The 18,977-nt window shown below is 44.5% G+C and overlaps 2 protein-coding genes and 1 pseudogene across 6 annotated transcripts in view; 1 reads left to right on the top strand and 2 right to left on the bottom strand.

The window, feature by feature from the left end:
* GRID2IP (Grid2 interacting protein) overlaps positions 1 to 18,156 on the bottom strand; it is a 316,826-nt gene extending 298,670 nt beyond the window's left edge. For 2 of the 4 annotated variants that reach the window (XM_063934719.1, XM_063934722.1), the window contains exon 1: positions 18,018 to 18,156. The gene's annotated coding sequence lies outside the window, so the exon portion shown is untranslated. Of the gene's footprint in view, positions 1 to 14,352; positions 14,457 to 18,017 lie in introns of those variants that run through there. The other 2 variants (XM_063934721.1, XM_063934720.1) reach the window with 2 other exon arrangements.
* Positions 1 to 18,977, top strand: part of ZDHHC4 (zinc finger DHHC-type palmitoyltransferase 4) — a 108,486-nt gene that overhangs the window by 77,401 nt on the left and 12,108 nt on the right. The window contains exons 1-3 of one of the 2 annotated variants that reach the window (XM_063934728.1): positions 14,497 to 14,646; positions 14,973 to 15,096; positions 16,854 to 16,915. In XM_063934728.1, coding sequence (XP_063790798.1) covers positions 14,974 to 15,096; positions 16,854 to 16,915 — 185 coding nt within the window. In that variant the 5' untranslated portion in view covers positions 14,497 to 14,646; position 14,973. Of the gene's footprint in view, positions 1 to 14,496; positions 14,647 to 14,972; positions 15,097 to 16,853; positions 16,916 to 18,977 lie in introns of those variants that run through there. The other variant, XM_063934729.1, reaches the window with a different exon arrangement.
* Positions 10,338 to 10,455, bottom strand: LOC134947169 (5S ribosomal RNA; annotated as a pseudogene).

Here is an 18,977-nt window from a genome sequence, read left to right as displayed (position 1 = left end):
GGGGTCCAAACCAACCCGTCATTTCAGTCACAGTCGTGTGGCAGACCCTGTCACTGAAATGATGGGTTGGTTAAAGTGTGCATGTCCTGTTTATACAACATAAGGGTGGGTGGGAGGGCCCAAGGACAATTCCATCTTGCACCTCTTTTTTCTTTCATTTTTCTTTGCGTCATGTGCTGTTTGGGGAGTAGTCTTTGGAAGGGCCATCCTGCGTGACACTGCAGTGCCACTCCTAGATGGGCCAGGTGTTTGTGTCGGCCACTTGGGTCGCTTATCTTAGTCACACAACTACCTCATTGCGCCTCTTTTTTTCTTTGCGTCCTGTGCTGTTTGGGGGGTGTTTTTTGGAAGGGCCATCCTGCGTGACACTGCAGTGCCACTCCTAGATGGGCCAGGTGTTTGTGTCGGCCACTTGGGTCGCTTATCTTAGTCACACAGCTACCTCATTGCGCCTCTTTTTTTCTTTGCGTCATGTGCTGTTTGGGGGGTGTTTTTTGGAAGGGCCATCCTGCGTGACACTGCAGTGCCACTCCTAGATGGGCCAGGTGTTTGTGTCGGCCACTTGGGTCGCTTATCTTAGTCACACAGCTACCTCATTGCGCCTCTTTTTTTCTTTGCGTCATGTGCTGTTTGGGGGGTGTTTTTTGGAAGGGCCATCCTGCGTGACACTGCAGTGCCACTCCTAGATGGGCCAGGTGTTTGTGTCGGCCACTAGGGTCGCTTATCTTAGTCACACAGCTACCTCATTGCGCATCTTTTTTTTCTTCTTTGCGTCATGTGCTGTTTGGGGAGTAGTTTTTTGAAGGGCCATCCTGCGTGACACTGCAGTGCCACTCCTAGATGGGCCAGGTGTTTGTATCGGCCACTAGGGTCGCTTAGCTTAGTCACACAGCTACCTCATTGCGCCTCTTTTTTTCTTTGCGTCATGTGCTGTTTGGGGGGTGTTTTTTGGAAGGGCCATCCTGCGTGACACTGCAGTGCCACTCCTAGATGGGCCAGGTGTTTGTGTCGGCCACTAGGGTCGCTTAGCTTACTCACACAGCTACCTCATTGCGCCTCTTTTTTTTCTTCTTTGCGTCATGTGCTGTTTGGGGAGTAGTTTTTTGAAGGGCCATCCTGCGTGACACTGCAGTGCCACTCCTAGATGGGCCAGGTGTTTGTGTCGGCCACTTGGGTCGTTGAGCTTAGTCATCCAGCGACCTCGGTGCAAATTTAAGGACTAAAAATAATATTGTGAGGTGTTCAGAATAGACTGAAAATGAGTGGAAATTATGGTTATTGAGGTTAATAATACTTTGGGATCAAAATGACCCCCAAATTCTATGATTTAAGCTGTTTTTTAGGGTTTTTTGAAAAAAACACCCGAATCCAAAACACACCCGAATCCGACAAAAAAAATTCGGTGAGGTTTTGCCAAAACGCGTTCGAACCCAAAACACGGCCGCGGAACCGAACCCAAAACCAAAACACAAAACCCGAAAAATTTCCGGTGCTCATCACTAATAATTACACTCATTATACAGAATAAGTACAGATACTGAGAATTACACTCATAGTACAGAATAAGTACAGATACTGATAATTACATTCATAGTACAGTATAATTACAGATACTGAGAATGACACTCATTGTACAGAATAAGTACAGATACTGAGAATTACACTCATTGTACAGAATAAGTACAGATACTGAGAATTACACTCATTGTACAGAATAAGTACAGATACTGAGAATTACACTCATTGTACAGAATAAGTACAGATACTGATAATTACACTCATTGTACAGAATAATTACAGATACTGATAATTACACTCATTGTACAGAATAAGTACAGATACTGATAATTACATTCATAGTGCAGAATAAGTACAGATACTGAGAATTACACTCATTGTACAGAATAAGTGCAGATACTTAGAATTACACTCATTGTACAGAATAAGTACAGATACTGAGAATTACACTCATTGTACAGAATAAGTACAGATACTGATAATTACATTCATAGTGCAGAATAAGTACAGATACTGAGAATTACACTCATTGTACAGAATAAGTACAGATACTGATAATTACATTCATAGTGCAGAATAAGCACAGATACTGAGAATTACACTCATTGTACAGAATAAGTACAGATACTGAGAATTACACTCATCGCATCGCTATGGGGCATACACACGGAGAGATCAGTGCTTAATTTTTAAGCATCTCGCTGTGTGTACCCCCCTTAAGATTTGGGTGGGTTATTTTGTTTCTGTGCAGGGTAAATACTGGCTGCTTTATTTTTACACTGCAATTTAGATTTCAGTTTGAACACACCCCACCCAAATCTAAAGGGCCCTACACACTTAAAGATTATCTGTCCAATCTGGCTGATTGGAAAGAAAATCTGTCAACGTCAGGGAGCAAATGTTTTGCAATCCACCTTGAATTAGGCCCATTGTACAGATACTAAGAATGAATTTAATTTACAATTACATTCACTGTATAGAATAGGTGCAGACACTGAGAATTACAAGCAGACCACATAACAACATATTTGTATTCAAACCATTGGGTTTGGGTACAAACAAGAATCAAGCCCTAAGTACAGATACTGAGAAACACAACCTCTGTACGGAATAAATAGTGATAATTATACCCATTGTACAGAATAACAAGTAGATTTGAATCTATCTAAATCGATGTTGTGTTTCTGGGGCTAAGAGACACATTTACTAACACACAGAGGGCCTAATTCAGACCAGGTCTGAACTGCGCATGCGCCGCAGTGCGCCGGCGCATGCTAGACAGCCGACGGCTGTCTCAGCCCTGCGATCGCCTCTGCCTGATTGACAGGCAGAGGCGGTCGCTGGGCGGGAGGGGGCGGGCCGGTGGCATTTGGCCACTGTTTAGGGGGCGCAATGCGGGCAACACAGGCGTGCCCGGACTGTTGGGGGGAGGCGCGCCAAGGCGGCTGTGACATCACACGCAGCCGCTACGACCCTCACAGCGATGAGCAGCTCCTGCTAGCGCACAGGAGCTGCGCTGGTAGGGAGTTAGTATTCAAGTACAAAAGCATCGCCGCTGTGCGATGCTTTCAAACTTTTGCGGGGAGGGGGGTCGGGCCTGACATGCGGGGCGGACTAGCCCTGTGCTGGGCGTACCCCCGCATGTCAGTGTGACTGATCGTAAATATGCTAAAATTAGCACATCTACGGTCAGGTCTGAATTAGTTCCAATGTTTTATATTGATTTTTAATGTGTATTTTAGCCACCGAAACACAACATCGATTTACTATACATCCATGTAAATGGATCAAAATCGACCTTAAGAAAATACACCCTTAAGTACAGGCACTGACATTTACACCCACTGTACAGAAGAATGAACCTACAGTATATTCTACTCACAGAGCAGTATATAAAATGGTACAATAGTAAAACACGAACATAATCAAAAACATTCCAGGCGCATATCTGAAAAATCCAGAGGGCGAAATGTAATAGAGTGAGAGTTTCAAAAAGTGAGAGATTTGGTAAGGTTTTGCAGTTTATTTAAAGTGGCAATCATTTACACAGCCAGATCAGTCTGGTTTTGCAGTGTAAATGATTGCCACTTTAAAAAAATGAAAACCCTTACCAAATCTCTCACTTTCTGAAACTCTCACTCTATTACATTTGGCCCCAGAATGTCCGTCAAGACCGTAGACCAGTGGTTCCCAAACGTTTTTTGAATCACGGCGCACTAAAGTATCTGAATTTTTTTCACGGTGCCCCAAGGCCAAATATTTCTTATTAAGAAATTTAGAAAGAAATATTAAATTACGTAAGTTGTGTTTATATGTCATCCTTAGATTCTATTGTGTGGTGAGGGACAAGATTTGCTTCTATTTGTCCACATATTTTATGACTGGCAGCCACCAGCACTGGTATTGCCTATCACATTGACCTTAAATAATTTTAATTGGTCCTGGACCACCAATACAGGGCACCCCTGAAAGTGTCATGAGGCCCCCAGGGTGCCACGGCACACAGTTTGAGAACCACTGCCGTAGACAACTGTAAATGATCACTTGTATACAGGAACAGTCAGAGCATTGCACAGCGAAAGCTGATGCCTACTAGCTGAATAAACTGCCCCGCTGAATGTTTGTGGCTGCAGTTTTCCATTAGCTACCTGCTATAACAGCTCAGCAGTAATTGACATGCCATGTGTAGCCTACATTTGGAGACTCGATACTACCAAATGCACAGTGAGTGGAGAACGTCTGAACTTGTACAGAGAGTTCTGGTCCTTCTCCAGCAGCCAGCAGACTATTGCTCAGTAACCAAGCAGGTAGCATCCATGTAAGACCTTAGCAGCACTACAATGATCTCTCCCCGTATGTGATCCATGTCTTACCTGCAGTGCTCCAGGACCAGGGGGAAAGCAGACGCTCAGTGCCAGGCCTTACAAGATCTGCCAGGCTTTGTATCAATTACTCCCCAGCGGCAGGCAGAGAGAAGGGTGTTTCTATAACAGGCGGTCTGGTTGCCTTGAAACCTAATCAGCCATTCATTAAGAAGGCAGCATGAGTGATATCTTGCTGACAGGATGTGTTGCATTGCCAGAGGGGGGCTAGAACAGGACTGGGTGTACATTTAGGCTAAGCCAGTCCTGCTTATGGCTCAGCATAGACGTAGTTTTATGTTCATTTTAACTTTTTTTCATTTAAATGGCTTCTTAAAAACCAAACCTTACAGTAACAGCAACATAATATAGGAGAGCTGAGCAAATGCACAGGAGCATGTTGGGTGTACAATAATTCTTAGCACAACGTGAACTCTATATACTGTATGCTTCATACACAGGCTGCGCTGTACTTTCCAACATCTTATTCTCAGACTGTGGCTTCCTGCTGCCTGCATTGCTCTCTTTATATCCTGTCACTGCCTGTGTCACATACAGCATGATCCTCACTAACACACCACTAATCTGCTGATATACTCTGTGCTGCTGGGGGGCTGCTCTCCTTTCACTATATAACTCTCTGTAGCTTCCTGCTGCCATCATTCCCCATCTCACATCATGCCACTGCCACTGTCACATCACTCATCTGCTGATATACTCTGTGCTGCTGGGGGGCTGCTCTCCTTTCACTATATAACTCTGTAGCTTCCTGCTGCCATCATTCCCCATCTCACATCATGTCACTGCCACATCACTCATCTGCTGATATACTCTGTGCTGCTGGGGGCCCTGCTCTCCTTTCACTATATAACTCTCTGTAGCTTCCTGCTGCCGTGATTCCCCATCTCACATCATGTCACTGCCACTGTCACATCACTCATCTGCTTATATACTCTGTGCTGCTGGGGGGCTGCTCTCCTTTCACTATATAACTCTCTGTAGCTTCCTGCTGCCATCATTCCCCATCTCACATCATGTCACTGCCACTGTCACATTACTCATCTGCTGATATACTCTGTGCTGCTGGGTGATCCTACTCCATCCATTATATACTGTAACTCTCTGTCTGTGGCTTCCTGCTGCCAACATTCCCCTCCTCACATCATGTCAAGCTGCCATTGGCTAGTTGACACTCATCATATTGCCCCTGTCACACCAGCCCTGTTCTAACTAACACAGCACTCATCTCCTAATATACTTTTTGATACTAAAGATCCTGCTGCTTCCATCATATAACTTCCCATCAGCAGAGGCTCCTACCTCGGTGGAGGAGGGGGGCTGCCACTGGACATGCTGCTGGGTACCTCCTCCCTTGTCCGGGTCCCTTGTCCATGCCACCGGCTGGGTCCCGGCATCTGTACAATATTCTTCACAGATGCCGGGATCTGCGCATGTGCAGTTGTGGTGACGGTACTGCGCATGCGCAAACCCTCGGCTTCTATGGGCTGCATCAGCTGTAGCCCGTAGAAGCCAGTTAGGGGTACACGAAAGGCAGAGAGTGGCTTCCTACAGGAAGCAAGCTCTCTGCTAATTGCAGCCCGGTCTGGCAGTCCTGGAGGGAGGAAACACCTCCTAATGGGACTGCCTGTAGTGTCTCTGACTGGCAAATAGGTAGGACTTCCAATAAGAAGTCACTGCCAGTCATAGTGAAGCCAGTGCAATCTCACGGACTGCATCTGGCTTCACAGACTCTGTGCTGAGGTGGTGGATTTTACCTGGGGGGCTGCATAGGCAAAATCCGCCTCTGCTTCCCATCATCACATAACGTCACTTCTCCTGTCACATGCAGACCTCCTGGCATTACACTATCCATCCTGCCCGTTTCATTATCAAGTGTGACTGGCTAAACCCGTGGTTCCCAAACTCACTCCACAAGGACTCCAAAACAGTTCACATTTTCCAGGTCACCCAGAGGTGCACAGGTGTCGTTACTCACTGACACATTTAAAAAAAATCCAAAAGGTGGAGATAATTATTTCACTTATGATTCTGTGAGGAGACCTGAAAAACTTGAACTGTTGGATGTCCTTGAGGGACAAATTTGGAATCCACTTGGCTAAACCCATGAACCAGTCACCCACACGTTGGATCCAGCCACCGAAACCTCCCCCGCCAAGCCCCCTGTGAAGAGAACACTGGAAGCAGAGCGTTACTGGCTCCCTACTACAGCCATCGGACAGCCAACCTGGATACAGCACAGAGGAAGCCATATGGCCAGTATATAAGAAGTGAGAGCCAGGACTTTCTGTGCGGAGAGCAGACTAGAGGCCGACAGCCAGCAGTGGGCACAGCTAAGCCCCCAGCTTAAACAGACTGAGAAGGGAAGGCTCTAACAGGCAGCTGTCCCAGGTCCTGAAAAGAGAGGCTCCGCAGGTGAGCTGTGCGATAGATGCAAATCTCTCACACACAGACTATAAACTCCTAGTACAACTACCAGAGTGCATTAGCAAAGGAGCTAGCTAGCACAGAAGAGCTCTATGTATAGCCAGTGAGACATCGCCCTATAGCCCATTACATAGACAGAGAAGGAGGCCCTTTCCTCAGAGACAGTCCATGGAGGCCCTCCCAACGGGATCAGTACGCGATACCACCGGACGGAATCCCGGCGGTCGGAATACTGACACCGGGATCCGACTGGCACAATCCCGACAGGGGGGCGAGTGCAACACTGCCCCTTGCGGGCTCACCTCACTACGCTCGGCACACTCATTTATTCTCCCTCTATGGGTGTCGTGGACACCCACAGAGAGAGAATATGTTGGGATTGTGCCGGTCGGGATCCCGGTGTGGGTATTCCGGTAAGAGACCCCGGAGGCAGCAGCGGGAGAGAGACAGAGACTGCAGGATGTGACTGCAGGGTGAAGAGAGGGCAGGGGGAGGGAGCAGCCCAAACAGGTGTCTCCAGAGAGAGACAGAGATTTACTACAGGGAGAAAGCTGCTGTTACAGACGTGTTCCCTCAAATCCGGCGTTCAGGACACGTTCCCCCAGAGTCGGAATACTGGTAGAGTAGGCACCGGCCTATGGGCCCCACACCTTTTAGGGGCCCGCGACAACAGATCAAATTAATATTGATTTGAGGGGTTATTCAAAGATGAATGTAGATGGGCCAGATCTGCGTTCATCTCTGTACATGCTGAGGGCCGCCCAGCACAGGGCAAGGCCGCCCAGCATGTGTGAGGCCGCCTCCCGATGCGTCTGCAATCTAGCTGCCAGTGCATTGGACCGTCAGGCGGTCAGCTGACTTTTTTTATTGGAGTGGCTACATGTGATGTCACGTAGCCGCCTCGAAAACGGCCCCGGCCTGTTCCCATTTGCCCTGCCCCACCCACCAATGCCGCGTCGCCGCCCGAGAACGCCCACTGCTGTCAATCATACCGCGATGTGTGTGTCCACGCTGCACATGTGCAGTTTGCCGCCAACGGAAAACTGCGCTGTGGGCCGCATTAGCAGCCAGGTCTTAATTACCCTCTTGATCTTGAAAGTAACTTATAATCAAGCTTAAATGAGGTGAAAGCTTGGAACATTAATCGGGAAGATGGCTGCACCCCCATCCCCCCCTCTTTCCCCCCGAACCTATGAATAGTTACGCCCCGCTTACTCTCTCACCTTACAAGTGCAGCAGCCCCACCCCGCCTATCTTGCATAATATCAGCCCTCCTGCTCAGGTGTGCCCCCCCCCCCCCCATCTCCTTTAATGCTTACAGGGCTAAAATAATCAGAGGTGTAATAACACATTTGTATTAGCCCCATGTCCCAATGCTGAATAGCTCACATGTACACATAGGGCTCTGGCAGGGAGAATGGGCCTCTTCAGCTGGAGGCCCCCTTAATTACAGCCTTGACCAAAATCACACAGGTCTCTGCCACTCATACGTGCTTCCTGCTGCTGTGACCATTCTAAATATCTATCTCTGCAGGTTATTCTATTCCTGACCACTGCAAGCATGACCAGGAAAGCAGTAAATAACAATTAAATACAATAGGATGCCTAGACCCAAGGTATATGCACTTTTAAAAGTAGATAGGTCAAGGGTCACACTAGCCCACAAGGGTACAGGGGAAACCTGCCTGAGAGCCCACCCCCTGCTCTAGGGATCAGGATCCAGACTGTGCACTTTAATTATACATTAAACACGTTATATTATAATACATTTCTGTTACTAACCTGGCAGATTACCATGCATGCACTATCTGTATTTACAATATACATTTCCCAGCATGCACTGCACTGTACCCCATGGCTGATATTTAAACCTGTTATATTTGCTAAATGAATGTATGTAATTAGGCATTAAACAACTTGGCAAAACACTGTGCAGGTGTCTAACAATAAAACCATTATATACAATTATGCTAATCTAAGCAGTTTATATGTTTCATTTTGCAACTAATCAGCACCATTCTCATGTGAAGTTCTTGAGAATATGATAATTTCATTGTGTCTGAAGATACATTCATTTATAATGTCATTGTTTTGTGTCACATGTATAATTCTGCAGGATATGTGATAGAAAATACAATTATATTATTTAGCCTTTAAAGGTAATCTTAAAATATATTGTTGGCATCAGCCCATATTTGCAGGGGTTAATACAGCAAGCACAAATTAGCAGTGTTGCTTTGTCACTGGTTGTAAGTCATCCGCATTCTGTGCAAGGCACAGTCTGGACGCAGTAATTGCAAAGCCCTACATAACAGCGCTTGACTGGTGATGTTTGTTGAAATGTTTTGTTACACTGGAAACTAAGTGACAGGGGAGACATATTGTTTTCCTGTGTCTATAACCAGGAGTACTCCTGCAGCCATAGGTAACGTGAGAGGCTGAAGATGTCACTCTGAGATAAGTAACTGACACTTACAGAGCGGGTACCAAGTGTTGCTATTCATTAAGAGGCAATTTAATCGCAGTGACCAGTAATGCACTATGCCCAAGGCCTAATACAAAACTATATTATAGTATTAGGTATATCCATAGGTGTGCGCAGGGGGGGTGCCTGGTGCGCACAGGCAACCCCTAATGTCTGGCACTCCCATCTCACATGCCTGATGCAGCGATCGCCGAGCAGGCTGATTACTGTCCCCTCTGCGCTGCACCCTGTCAGGACTGCATTACTGACCGGATGCCTGGGTTAATCAAGGGTGCTTTACGGAAGAGAAAGATGACCTGGCACTGGTATAAATTGTAATAAAGTGAGAGAAACCAAATGTGGACAATTGTTGGAGAGGAAAACCTTTCAATTAACAGTCCCTATTGGTGGTGCGCCCAGAGCTAGAAAGTACATGTACTAGAAAACTGGAGAGAAAGAAAGCTCTTGTGTGGGCGCACTCTTGAAAAAGAAAGTAAAGAAAATTCTACGAATATAGGTCGAAAAGATATTTTAAAACATATGTTTATTTATCAATTGATTAAAAAGTTAATAGTATCCCACTGAGATCCAAAGAAACAGGATTTTATATTTTTTTAGTTATATCAAATAAGGGAAAATATACGAAAAATAGGTAATGTTCTGGTCTAAATAGTCACACAAGACGGATAAGAAAGGTTGCAGACACCTGATAGTTTGACAGCCGTTTCTCCTGACCAGCACAGAAATTCTGTGTTAATAAGACCAAGCAGGGAGATCCAATTTTATGTCTTTGAAAGACCACTGAAGGGGTCAATACTGGACAGATTACTGGTCACCTGTTGTACATATGGCACAATTTGTCAACATATCTTACACATTCATGAACGTTTGATGGTAGACGTGAAATAGGGAGGGAAAAAAAGAGAAAAGAAGAAAGGCAATGGGACAGAGAAAAACCCTGAGGGTATAAAGAAAGGGGAAGGGAAGGAGTGAATGATGGTGATACTGCTGTTGGTGTCCACCCTTCAAGTGAAGGGGAATAGTATCCTTCTCTACAACACCAGGTATTCCCAGGGAGTCTCCTCTCAGGTACTGACCTGGCCCACCGCTGTTTGGCTTCCAAGATCGGACGAGATCGGGCATTAACGGCGTGGTATGATAGTAGAGAGGCTATCTACCAATGAGAGTGCACCTATGTAGGAAAGGTGAGAGAAGAAGATGATAGAAAGGGATGCGGTCTGGTTAATGTGTGGATCTGCTTTCCACGTTAGGCAAGGTGAATCAGTCACCACATGGTGACGTGACACACCCTGGATCATGGATGAGAGTCCACTGAAAAAAGGGGGTAGGCCAGTGAAGATGGGAAGGAAAAGAAAGAGAAAAAGGAAGGGAAAGAAAAGGTGTGTAAAGTGTTGAAAAAAATATATAAATATATGACAATCAGTTTATGTTGATAAGCATGAGATGATTATCCCAAAGAGAGGGAACAAATATCTATATATAGCAAAAAATGAATAACATAAGAAAAAACGTCAGGTAAAATTGTGAATCACAATGAAGATAACAGATATGTTTAGTGCATGGGCACCTATGAGTGCAGTGGTAGAGATTCACTATTGATATGAGAACAGTGCAATACACTATTCAGGTGACGGAATGTGCAACAGGTCAAATAACCTGTGTACATAAGGATTGATAAATTGTGATATAGATGGAAAAATCCACAAGTTAAAATCACTGGTATATCTTATGCAATATACACATGTCACCGTAAAGATTGAAATATTGAAAATGATACTCATGGTGTCATAGTGTCAAATTCCGAGAGCCAATGGTAACCAGAAATCCTCCATGGAAGAATCTTCTGCTGGGATCCGTGGAAAACGCGTTTCGCCCGTTGGGCTTGTTCACTTCCGGGATCTCCGGATTTCTGGTTACCATTGGCTCTCGGAATTTGCCTATGGGTATATAGCAGAAGGTATACAGGGCAATGAGTTTAAGTGTAAACGTATGTCTGTGTCTTCCTTTTACAAAGCAGCAGGTACAGGGGTGGAAAATGGGGTCTGGGACTCCAGGTCGACAACAAAAAGGTCGACACACCTTAGGTCGCCGCCAATTGGTCAACACACCTTAGGTCGACATGGACAAAATGTCAACAGGAACAAGGTCGACATGGAAAAAGGTCGACGTGAGTTTTTTATGTTTTTTTGGTGTCGTTTTCTTCGTAGAGTGACCGGGAACCCCAATTAGTGCACCGCTTCGCTCGCCATGCTTCGGGCATGGTGCCTTTGCTCCGCTCGGCACAGATTACCGTTCCAATCATAGTCCACGTGGATCATTAAGTATGAAAAGGTTCCAAAAAAGAAAAAAATTGTGAAAAACTCATGTCGACCTTTTGTCCATGTCGACCTTTTGTCCATGTCGACCTAAGGTGTGTCGACCAATTGGCGTCGACCTAAGGTGTGTCGACCTTTTTGTTGTCGACCTGGAGTCCGGATACCTGGAAAATGAGGCTGGCCTTATTTCCTACTAGTATTTTGGACCGATCATCTGTCAGGCCGCAAGCATGCAAGTGTCTCTCTCTCCTCCTCTTTCTCCCTCATTTTTCTTTCTCTCCCTCTGACTAAAAATTGTATAAATTATGCATAGAGAAGACAGAGGGCGTGCAGAGGGTGAGCACTCATGGGTGGTCATTCCGAGTTGTTCGCTCGTTGACGATTTTCGCTATATTGCGATTAGTCGCTTACTGCGCATGCGCAAGGTTCGCAGAGCGCATGCGCTTAGTTATTTTACACAAAAGTTAGGTATTTTACTCACGGCATAACGAGGATTTTTCATCATTCTGGTGATCGGAGTGTGATTGAAACTGGCCGTTTTCTGGGCGTGTGCGAAAAAACGCTGGCGTTTCTGGGAAAAACGCGGGAGTGTCTGAAGAAACGGGGGAGTGTCTGGGCGAATGCTGGGAGTGTTTGTGACGTCAAACCAGGAACGAAACTGACTGAACTGATCGCAGTGGCAGAGTAAGTCTGGAGCTACTCAGAAACTGCTAAGAATTTTCTATTCGCAATTCTGCTAATCTTTCGTTCGCAATTCTGCTAAGCTAAGATACACTCCCAGAGGGCGGCGGCTTAGCGTGTGCAATGCTGCTAAAAGCAGCTAGCGAGCGAACAACTCGGAATGAGGGCCCTGATTCTGATCTGCACGGATGCTAAAGTTGGGTTTGGGACCAATCCAGTCAGCAATGTACAGGGAGGGGGGGGGGATCCCATACTGACTCCATGTACAGAGCTACCTTGCAATAATGTGGAAACATAGGGGGTGATTCAGACCTGGTCGCTGATATGCATTTTCGCCCAGCGGGCGATCAGGTCATAACTGCGCATGCGAACGCACCGCAATGCGCACACGCGTGGGACAACAACAACAGGGATCACCGGTCAACGACAGGATGGTGCGAAAATTCCGATCGCACGGGCGTTCGCAAAGTGATTGACAAGAAGAGACCGTTTGTGGGCGGTAACTGGCCATTTACTGGGAGTGTCAGGGAAAACGCAGGCGTGCCCAAGCCTTTTCAGGGAGGGTGTCTGACGTCTGCTCTGGCCCCGATTAGCCTCTTCTGATCGCACTGGAGGAGTAAGTCCTGGGCTGCGCAGAGACTGCACACACTGAATTTTAGCAGATTGGCGTACACATGTGATCGCACACTTGCACAGCGAATTAACACTCCCCCCTGGGGGCAGCGACTATCTGATCGTATGACAGCAAAGCTAGCAGCCCAGCGATCAGGTCTGAATCACCCAAATTGTCTGTCCCTCTCCCTTACAGAAAGGTGTACACTCAAACAGAAAGTGTCAGGGGCTTCAGTATGAATTGCTAGTTGTTGCAGTGTCAAAGTCAGACAACAGCAGAAGGACATCAGTAGCGTATGAGCCCAATACAGCGGCAGAGCAGGAGTTATCTCAGCGAATAAATGGAGGTCCTGACAGTGCCATGTCCATGGTAATTCTTGAGTCAGGTGGCAGAAAAAAAGACGAAGTGGCAGAAAGCTCGGACACACTTACCGGGCACTCTGACCAATGGTGCCATGCCAGGATAAAGCTGTTGGGCTTTCAGTATACTGTACCTATGACGTTGCCTGTAATAAAGCCTTGCTAAAGATTCACACAGAATGAAACGTCAGCAGGACGGCATGATGTTATGACAATAAAAAATAAAATAGAAAAAGAATCTGGAGAGTACCCTCTTTCTACAATAAGTAATGTGCGGGAGACCCCCAGTGGATCTCCGAGGAGCACCCCAGCAAGTAATGTGATGAGATGATGAGAGTGCATATACAGTATATTATACCATAGATTGTAAGCTTGCTAGCAGGGCCCTCCTCCCTCTATGGGGACTTTGCAGGAACGGCGTGTTTTCCCCGACAGGATTTTTCCTGAAAAAATGAGAATAGTCGCATTGCTATTGGCAGGCAATATATTGAGCAATATCGCAACTCTTGCTAAATACACCCCCTTGTGCCAGACTACAGGGCCATGCTGGAGTCTGTTCCTGGGGGCCCAGGTTACATTGGAATGTGACGTGAGACTTTATTGACAAATGGATGGAGAAGTGAGAGGGCCCTAACCAGCATCCTGCCCAGTGCCCCACGGGGTTGTTATCTGACTCTGGGTCAGCCTGAGACTGAATAACTGGTTTCTGCACAAAACTGGTTTCTGCACTTAATGTAGCCCCGCTATTTCCTTAGAAACTGAAAACATTATTTGGCTGCTGGGACATTTCTTGATTTACACATTCAGCGCTACTGCTCTGGCCCCTCCCTCTCATTTACATAAAGTGCCACTGGCATGAAAAAAGGAGGAACATAAAAAAGAAAAGAAGATGACAGCAACTAACATGTGAGAACCACATTACTACCAGAAATGATGATCCATAGGTACACTAATAACAGCAATAAAGTGCCACAAACATACTATATAAGCTCACTTATGGTTACTGCCCCTTATACACTATAAACAAACCTTTGGTACCTGTATACTGTATAACTTATACTGAAGTGTTACAAACCAGTTTCTCAGTGACATTATTATATGTCCTCCATTAACCCATCAACGCTCAGTCTGCCTATGCCTGACTGGCAGTCTTCTTCTGTTATGAATTCGGCGCTCGATGAGTAAGTCTGAAAAACTCGGCTCTCTACTATGTGAGCTGAATGTCTTGGTATACTCACCATCAAATGAAAGGAACGAGCCGTCTTCCGGGTTTACCAAGATGGCTGCGGCCAGTACTCAGCTGTGGTGCTCTCAAATCGCATATTAACTGGTGGTTCAATCACATTAAGTCGATTTACAGTTAAATCATGTAAGTGGTTAGTCACATTGTTCGATAGGGGTTAAAGATTACTTATGGGATTTGTTGTAGGTTTAAGCAATAGATCTATAATATCTGCAGAGTGCAAACAGATATTTTCTTAAGAGGCAACCTTAGAGTATAATAAGTAGGGGAACTTTGCTGATGGACTGGATTAGACATCCTGTGGCTCATTAGCTGTTGTGGAACTACAACTCTCAGCATGCTTTAGTAACTGCTGCTCTAGAGCTGGAGAGTATCAGCCACTGCCATGAGGTGTTGTATACAGTGCACTGCATCAGACTCTAATGTGTTATTGTGTTTTATTCTATTCCCAGAATGGACTTTCTGTGGCTTTTCCTCTTCTATGTGGGTTTCCTGATCCTTTGTGTCTCTGTTTTCTGCTTCCTGCGAGGAAGATCCAGTAGCGGCTTGGATGCCATATTTCATAGAGCAGAAAAGGTGAGATATATCTTCTTCCAGTAATCATAAAGTTTAGTTTAAATTAATACAAAACTTGCAGAAGACTAATTGGCAGGATTTCTCAGCAGCTACACCGTCTGTGATGTTGGAATACCCATGTTACCATAACAGCCTAATGCATAATTCACTTCCATATGTACAGGCTCAGCGGGAGTGATAACGAGATAACATCTTCCCTCTGTTCCCTCCATACATGGTTTTTTTTTTTTTTTAAACATAGTTTATTAAACAATGCATACATTACATCATGTAGAATAGTACATAACAGTCAAGGAAGCAAAGACATTCTAAATAAAAGTTCAACATACAAAACAGGCGTGTAAGAAAACATTGACCTACATACATGAATAAAAAATAAAATAATTTAAAATAAATAAATAAATAAAAAATAAATATATAATACTGTTTGCCTGTCATTTACAGTAGAATAAAGAGTAAAATATCTGTAATTCCTAAGATAGATCTCTAGATATCCGCATGGATGCCTTATATTCAAGATTTATCATGTATTATTAATTGTGTTATTTTTTTTTCTATGTATTTTTATTATACTTTGTACCATGCTAAATTGCTAAAGGCAAGTATGAAAAATAGTTTCTAAATTCAAAATAATTCCCAAACACATTCAGGTGCGTATTGGCAAAAACGTGTTGACAATTAATTTTCCTTACATTTTCTATTTTGTTCTTAAAATATTCTAGCAATCTTGGCTATCAAACTCTTCTATAATACGATAAGCCAATTTTAGTTCCCGCCACAGGGCATTTTCATTTGCATATGCAACTAACACTCCTCCCACATCTTCTGGAAACACTCCGACGCCAATACTATATTGATTCACCAATAAAAGGAATTAATATTGCCTTGGTGTTAATATTGACAGCAAGGGCCTCCTTAAATTGCTCATAGGGCTGGTTCTCTTTGTGGCACACGGGACATTTACATTCATTCAAGTACGTGAGCTGTTTCTATACCACAAATATTTTTTGTTTTCTGGTGTCCAAGTCTTACAAGTACTTGGGTAGAAGTAGGTAGAAAATATACAGCAGAAAAACGATTCCCTACAGCAGTGTTTCCCAACCACGGTCCTCAAGGCACACTAACAGTCCTGGTTTTAGTGATATCCAGGCTTGAACACAGGTGACTTAATTAGTAGCTCAGTTATTTTGATTTAACCATCTGTGCTGCAGCCTGGATATCACTAAAACCTGCACTGCTGGTGTGCCTTGAGGACCGCGGTTGGGAATGCCTGCCCTACAGTAAACCGTTCCTTCTGGAATTAATATAACTCTGCATGAGAGAGTCCTGTGCATCACGGCCATCATACTTCAATGTATGTAAATGTCCCTCCCATGTGTCGTACAGTTATCCGTATAAATTTATGTTAACCGTTTCACTTTTAGGGTGAGATGTATTAAATCGTGGAGAGAAATAAAGTACCAACCAATAAGCTTTGAGGTAACATTTATCAAGTGCATTCTATAAAATTATAGGTAACGGCGGACTTGTTGCCATGGGTAACTTCTCTACTCTTTTCACTGCTTCATACATCTCCCCCACAGCCTGTAAACTGACGGAAGCTGATTGGTTGGTACTTTAGCTCTCCAAGCTATGATCCATCTCCCTCATTGTAGTTTTCCTTTCAGAGGAGAAGAGATATACAATTTTCAATTAGATAGTTGCAGTAGAGCAGGGTCATTAGTTATTCTTTCTATGTGAATCTGTTTATATTGCAGGTACTTTCCTTTGTACTCCCGACATGTCTGCAGGGATACCTGAGCAGCTGCTTCCAGACCAGGTGTGTCAGGACTTCACCGTGTTACTGTATATTTACTGGGCTGGGACGTCACGTTATTCAATAACCATTTCAAGATTAGTGGCCACTTACAGCTCTAGAACCAGGACCATTTTCATGGTTTTGCCAAAATTACTTCTTAATAATATCTCATTGTTCCCATGTATATTCTCTAAAGCAGTGGTTCTCAAACTTGGTCCTCAGGACCCCACACAGTGCATGTTTTGCAGGTAACCCAGCAGGTGCACAGGCAGTGGCGCACGCAGGGGGGGTTTCCGAGTACCCAGAAACCCCCCCTGACGGACCAAGTTTTTTTTTTTAGTGGGCAGCAGAGCTCTTCACACACTGCCGTGGGCTGCTTCTCTGGTGAGAGGAGCTGGAGGCACTCACCAGCGGCGGGCACTTGGAAGCTGCAGGCACTTTGCTTGCAGGAGAGACGGATATTTAGCAGCGGCAGCAGGATTTCGTCAGTCCCGACATTGGCGGGGGAAAGCAGGCGCCAGCAGCAGGACCAACCGCAGCAGTGAAGGCAGCGACATGGGAGGCAGGCACCAGGAGCAGCGGGAGTTGCGGGTCCTCAGCAGCAGCAGCAGCAGGCGGTGGGGAACGTGGGGGGAAGGTGGTGGAGAAGGCAGGCACTGGCAGCGGTGGAAGCGCAGTGAGTATGTCTCATATTATATATATATATATATATATATATATATATATATATATATATATATATATATATATATATATATATATATATATATATATATATATATATATATATATATATATATATATATATATATATATATATATATATATATATATATAGAGAGAGAGAGAGAGTGAGTAAGTAAGCTGTCGCTAAAGTGTATCAACAAGTACTGACTGAAAAGTCCTGGGAGGGCTGCCAGTAATGTGTGTATGTGTATATATATATATATATATATATATATATATATATATATATGTGTGTGTATGTATATATATATATATATATATATATATATATATATATATATATATATATATATATATATATATATATATATACACACATGTGTGTGTGTGTATGTATGTATGTATATATATGTCCAGAAAAAGTACAGGCACTCACCACTTCCTTGAGAATAGAAAATGTATTGCCACTCACAGGTATGTCTCACATGGAGACGGTCAGCATGTCAGCATATCGTGTCGACGTTTCGGCTCCAATCGAGCCTTTGTCAAGACAGAGAAAATAACAACAGGTGTATACCCAGCAGCCCATACCACACACTGCACCCTGGATTGCTTATGTAGCAAAGACCACACACAAATCCCGCCCCTCAATTAGCAAACAAGAAATGGCCATACTGATCAAATGTACTAAAAAAATAGCCTCTGGAACTGAACAGCCAATGATCATATCGATGCAAATGAATTTGCCATAAGTAAACGAAAAATAGTGAAGAAATAACTCTATCAGCGGCTAATCGCGGCAAATTGCCGCGATGCCGGATTTGTGTGTGGTCGATTGGAGCCGAAACGTCGACACGATATGCTGACATGCTGACCGTCTCCATGTGAGACATACCTGTGAGTGGCAATAAATTTTCTATTCTCAAGGAAGTGGTGAGTGCCTGTACTTTTTCTGGATATATTTCGGACTTCTCTGGAGCCCTTTATGGAGCACCGCCTATGTTGTGGACTGTAGCAGTGAGTGTGGACTCAATTGGATATATATATATATGTATATATAGTAGTAGGCTGCAAGGAGGGGGGTTAGGGTTGGGCGCCACTGGGGAGGGTTAGGGTTATGCTGCGGGGTTTGGGGGATTGTGGGTTAGGGTCAGGATGCATCAAAGGAGGGTTAGGGGGTCAGGATACTTAACTCGCAGGTGTCGGGATCATGACTGCCGTCATCCCAGTACCATCCCAAAACACATACCTATATTACATATATACATATATATATATATACACACACACACACACACACACACACACACACACATACATACATACATACATACATACATACATACATACGCATGTGTGTGTGTATGACTGTATATATATATATATATATACATAC

Source organism: Pseudophryne corroboree, chromosome 7 (genome assembly GCF_028390025.1).
Source record: "Pseudophryne corroboree isolate aPseCor3 chromosome 7, aPseCor3.hap2, whole genome shotgun sequence".
NCBI lineage: Eukaryota > Metazoa > Chordata > Amphibia > Anura > Myobatrachidae > Pseudophryne > Pseudophryne corroboree.
This window is presented reverse-complemented; position numbering and strand designations above follow the sequence as displayed.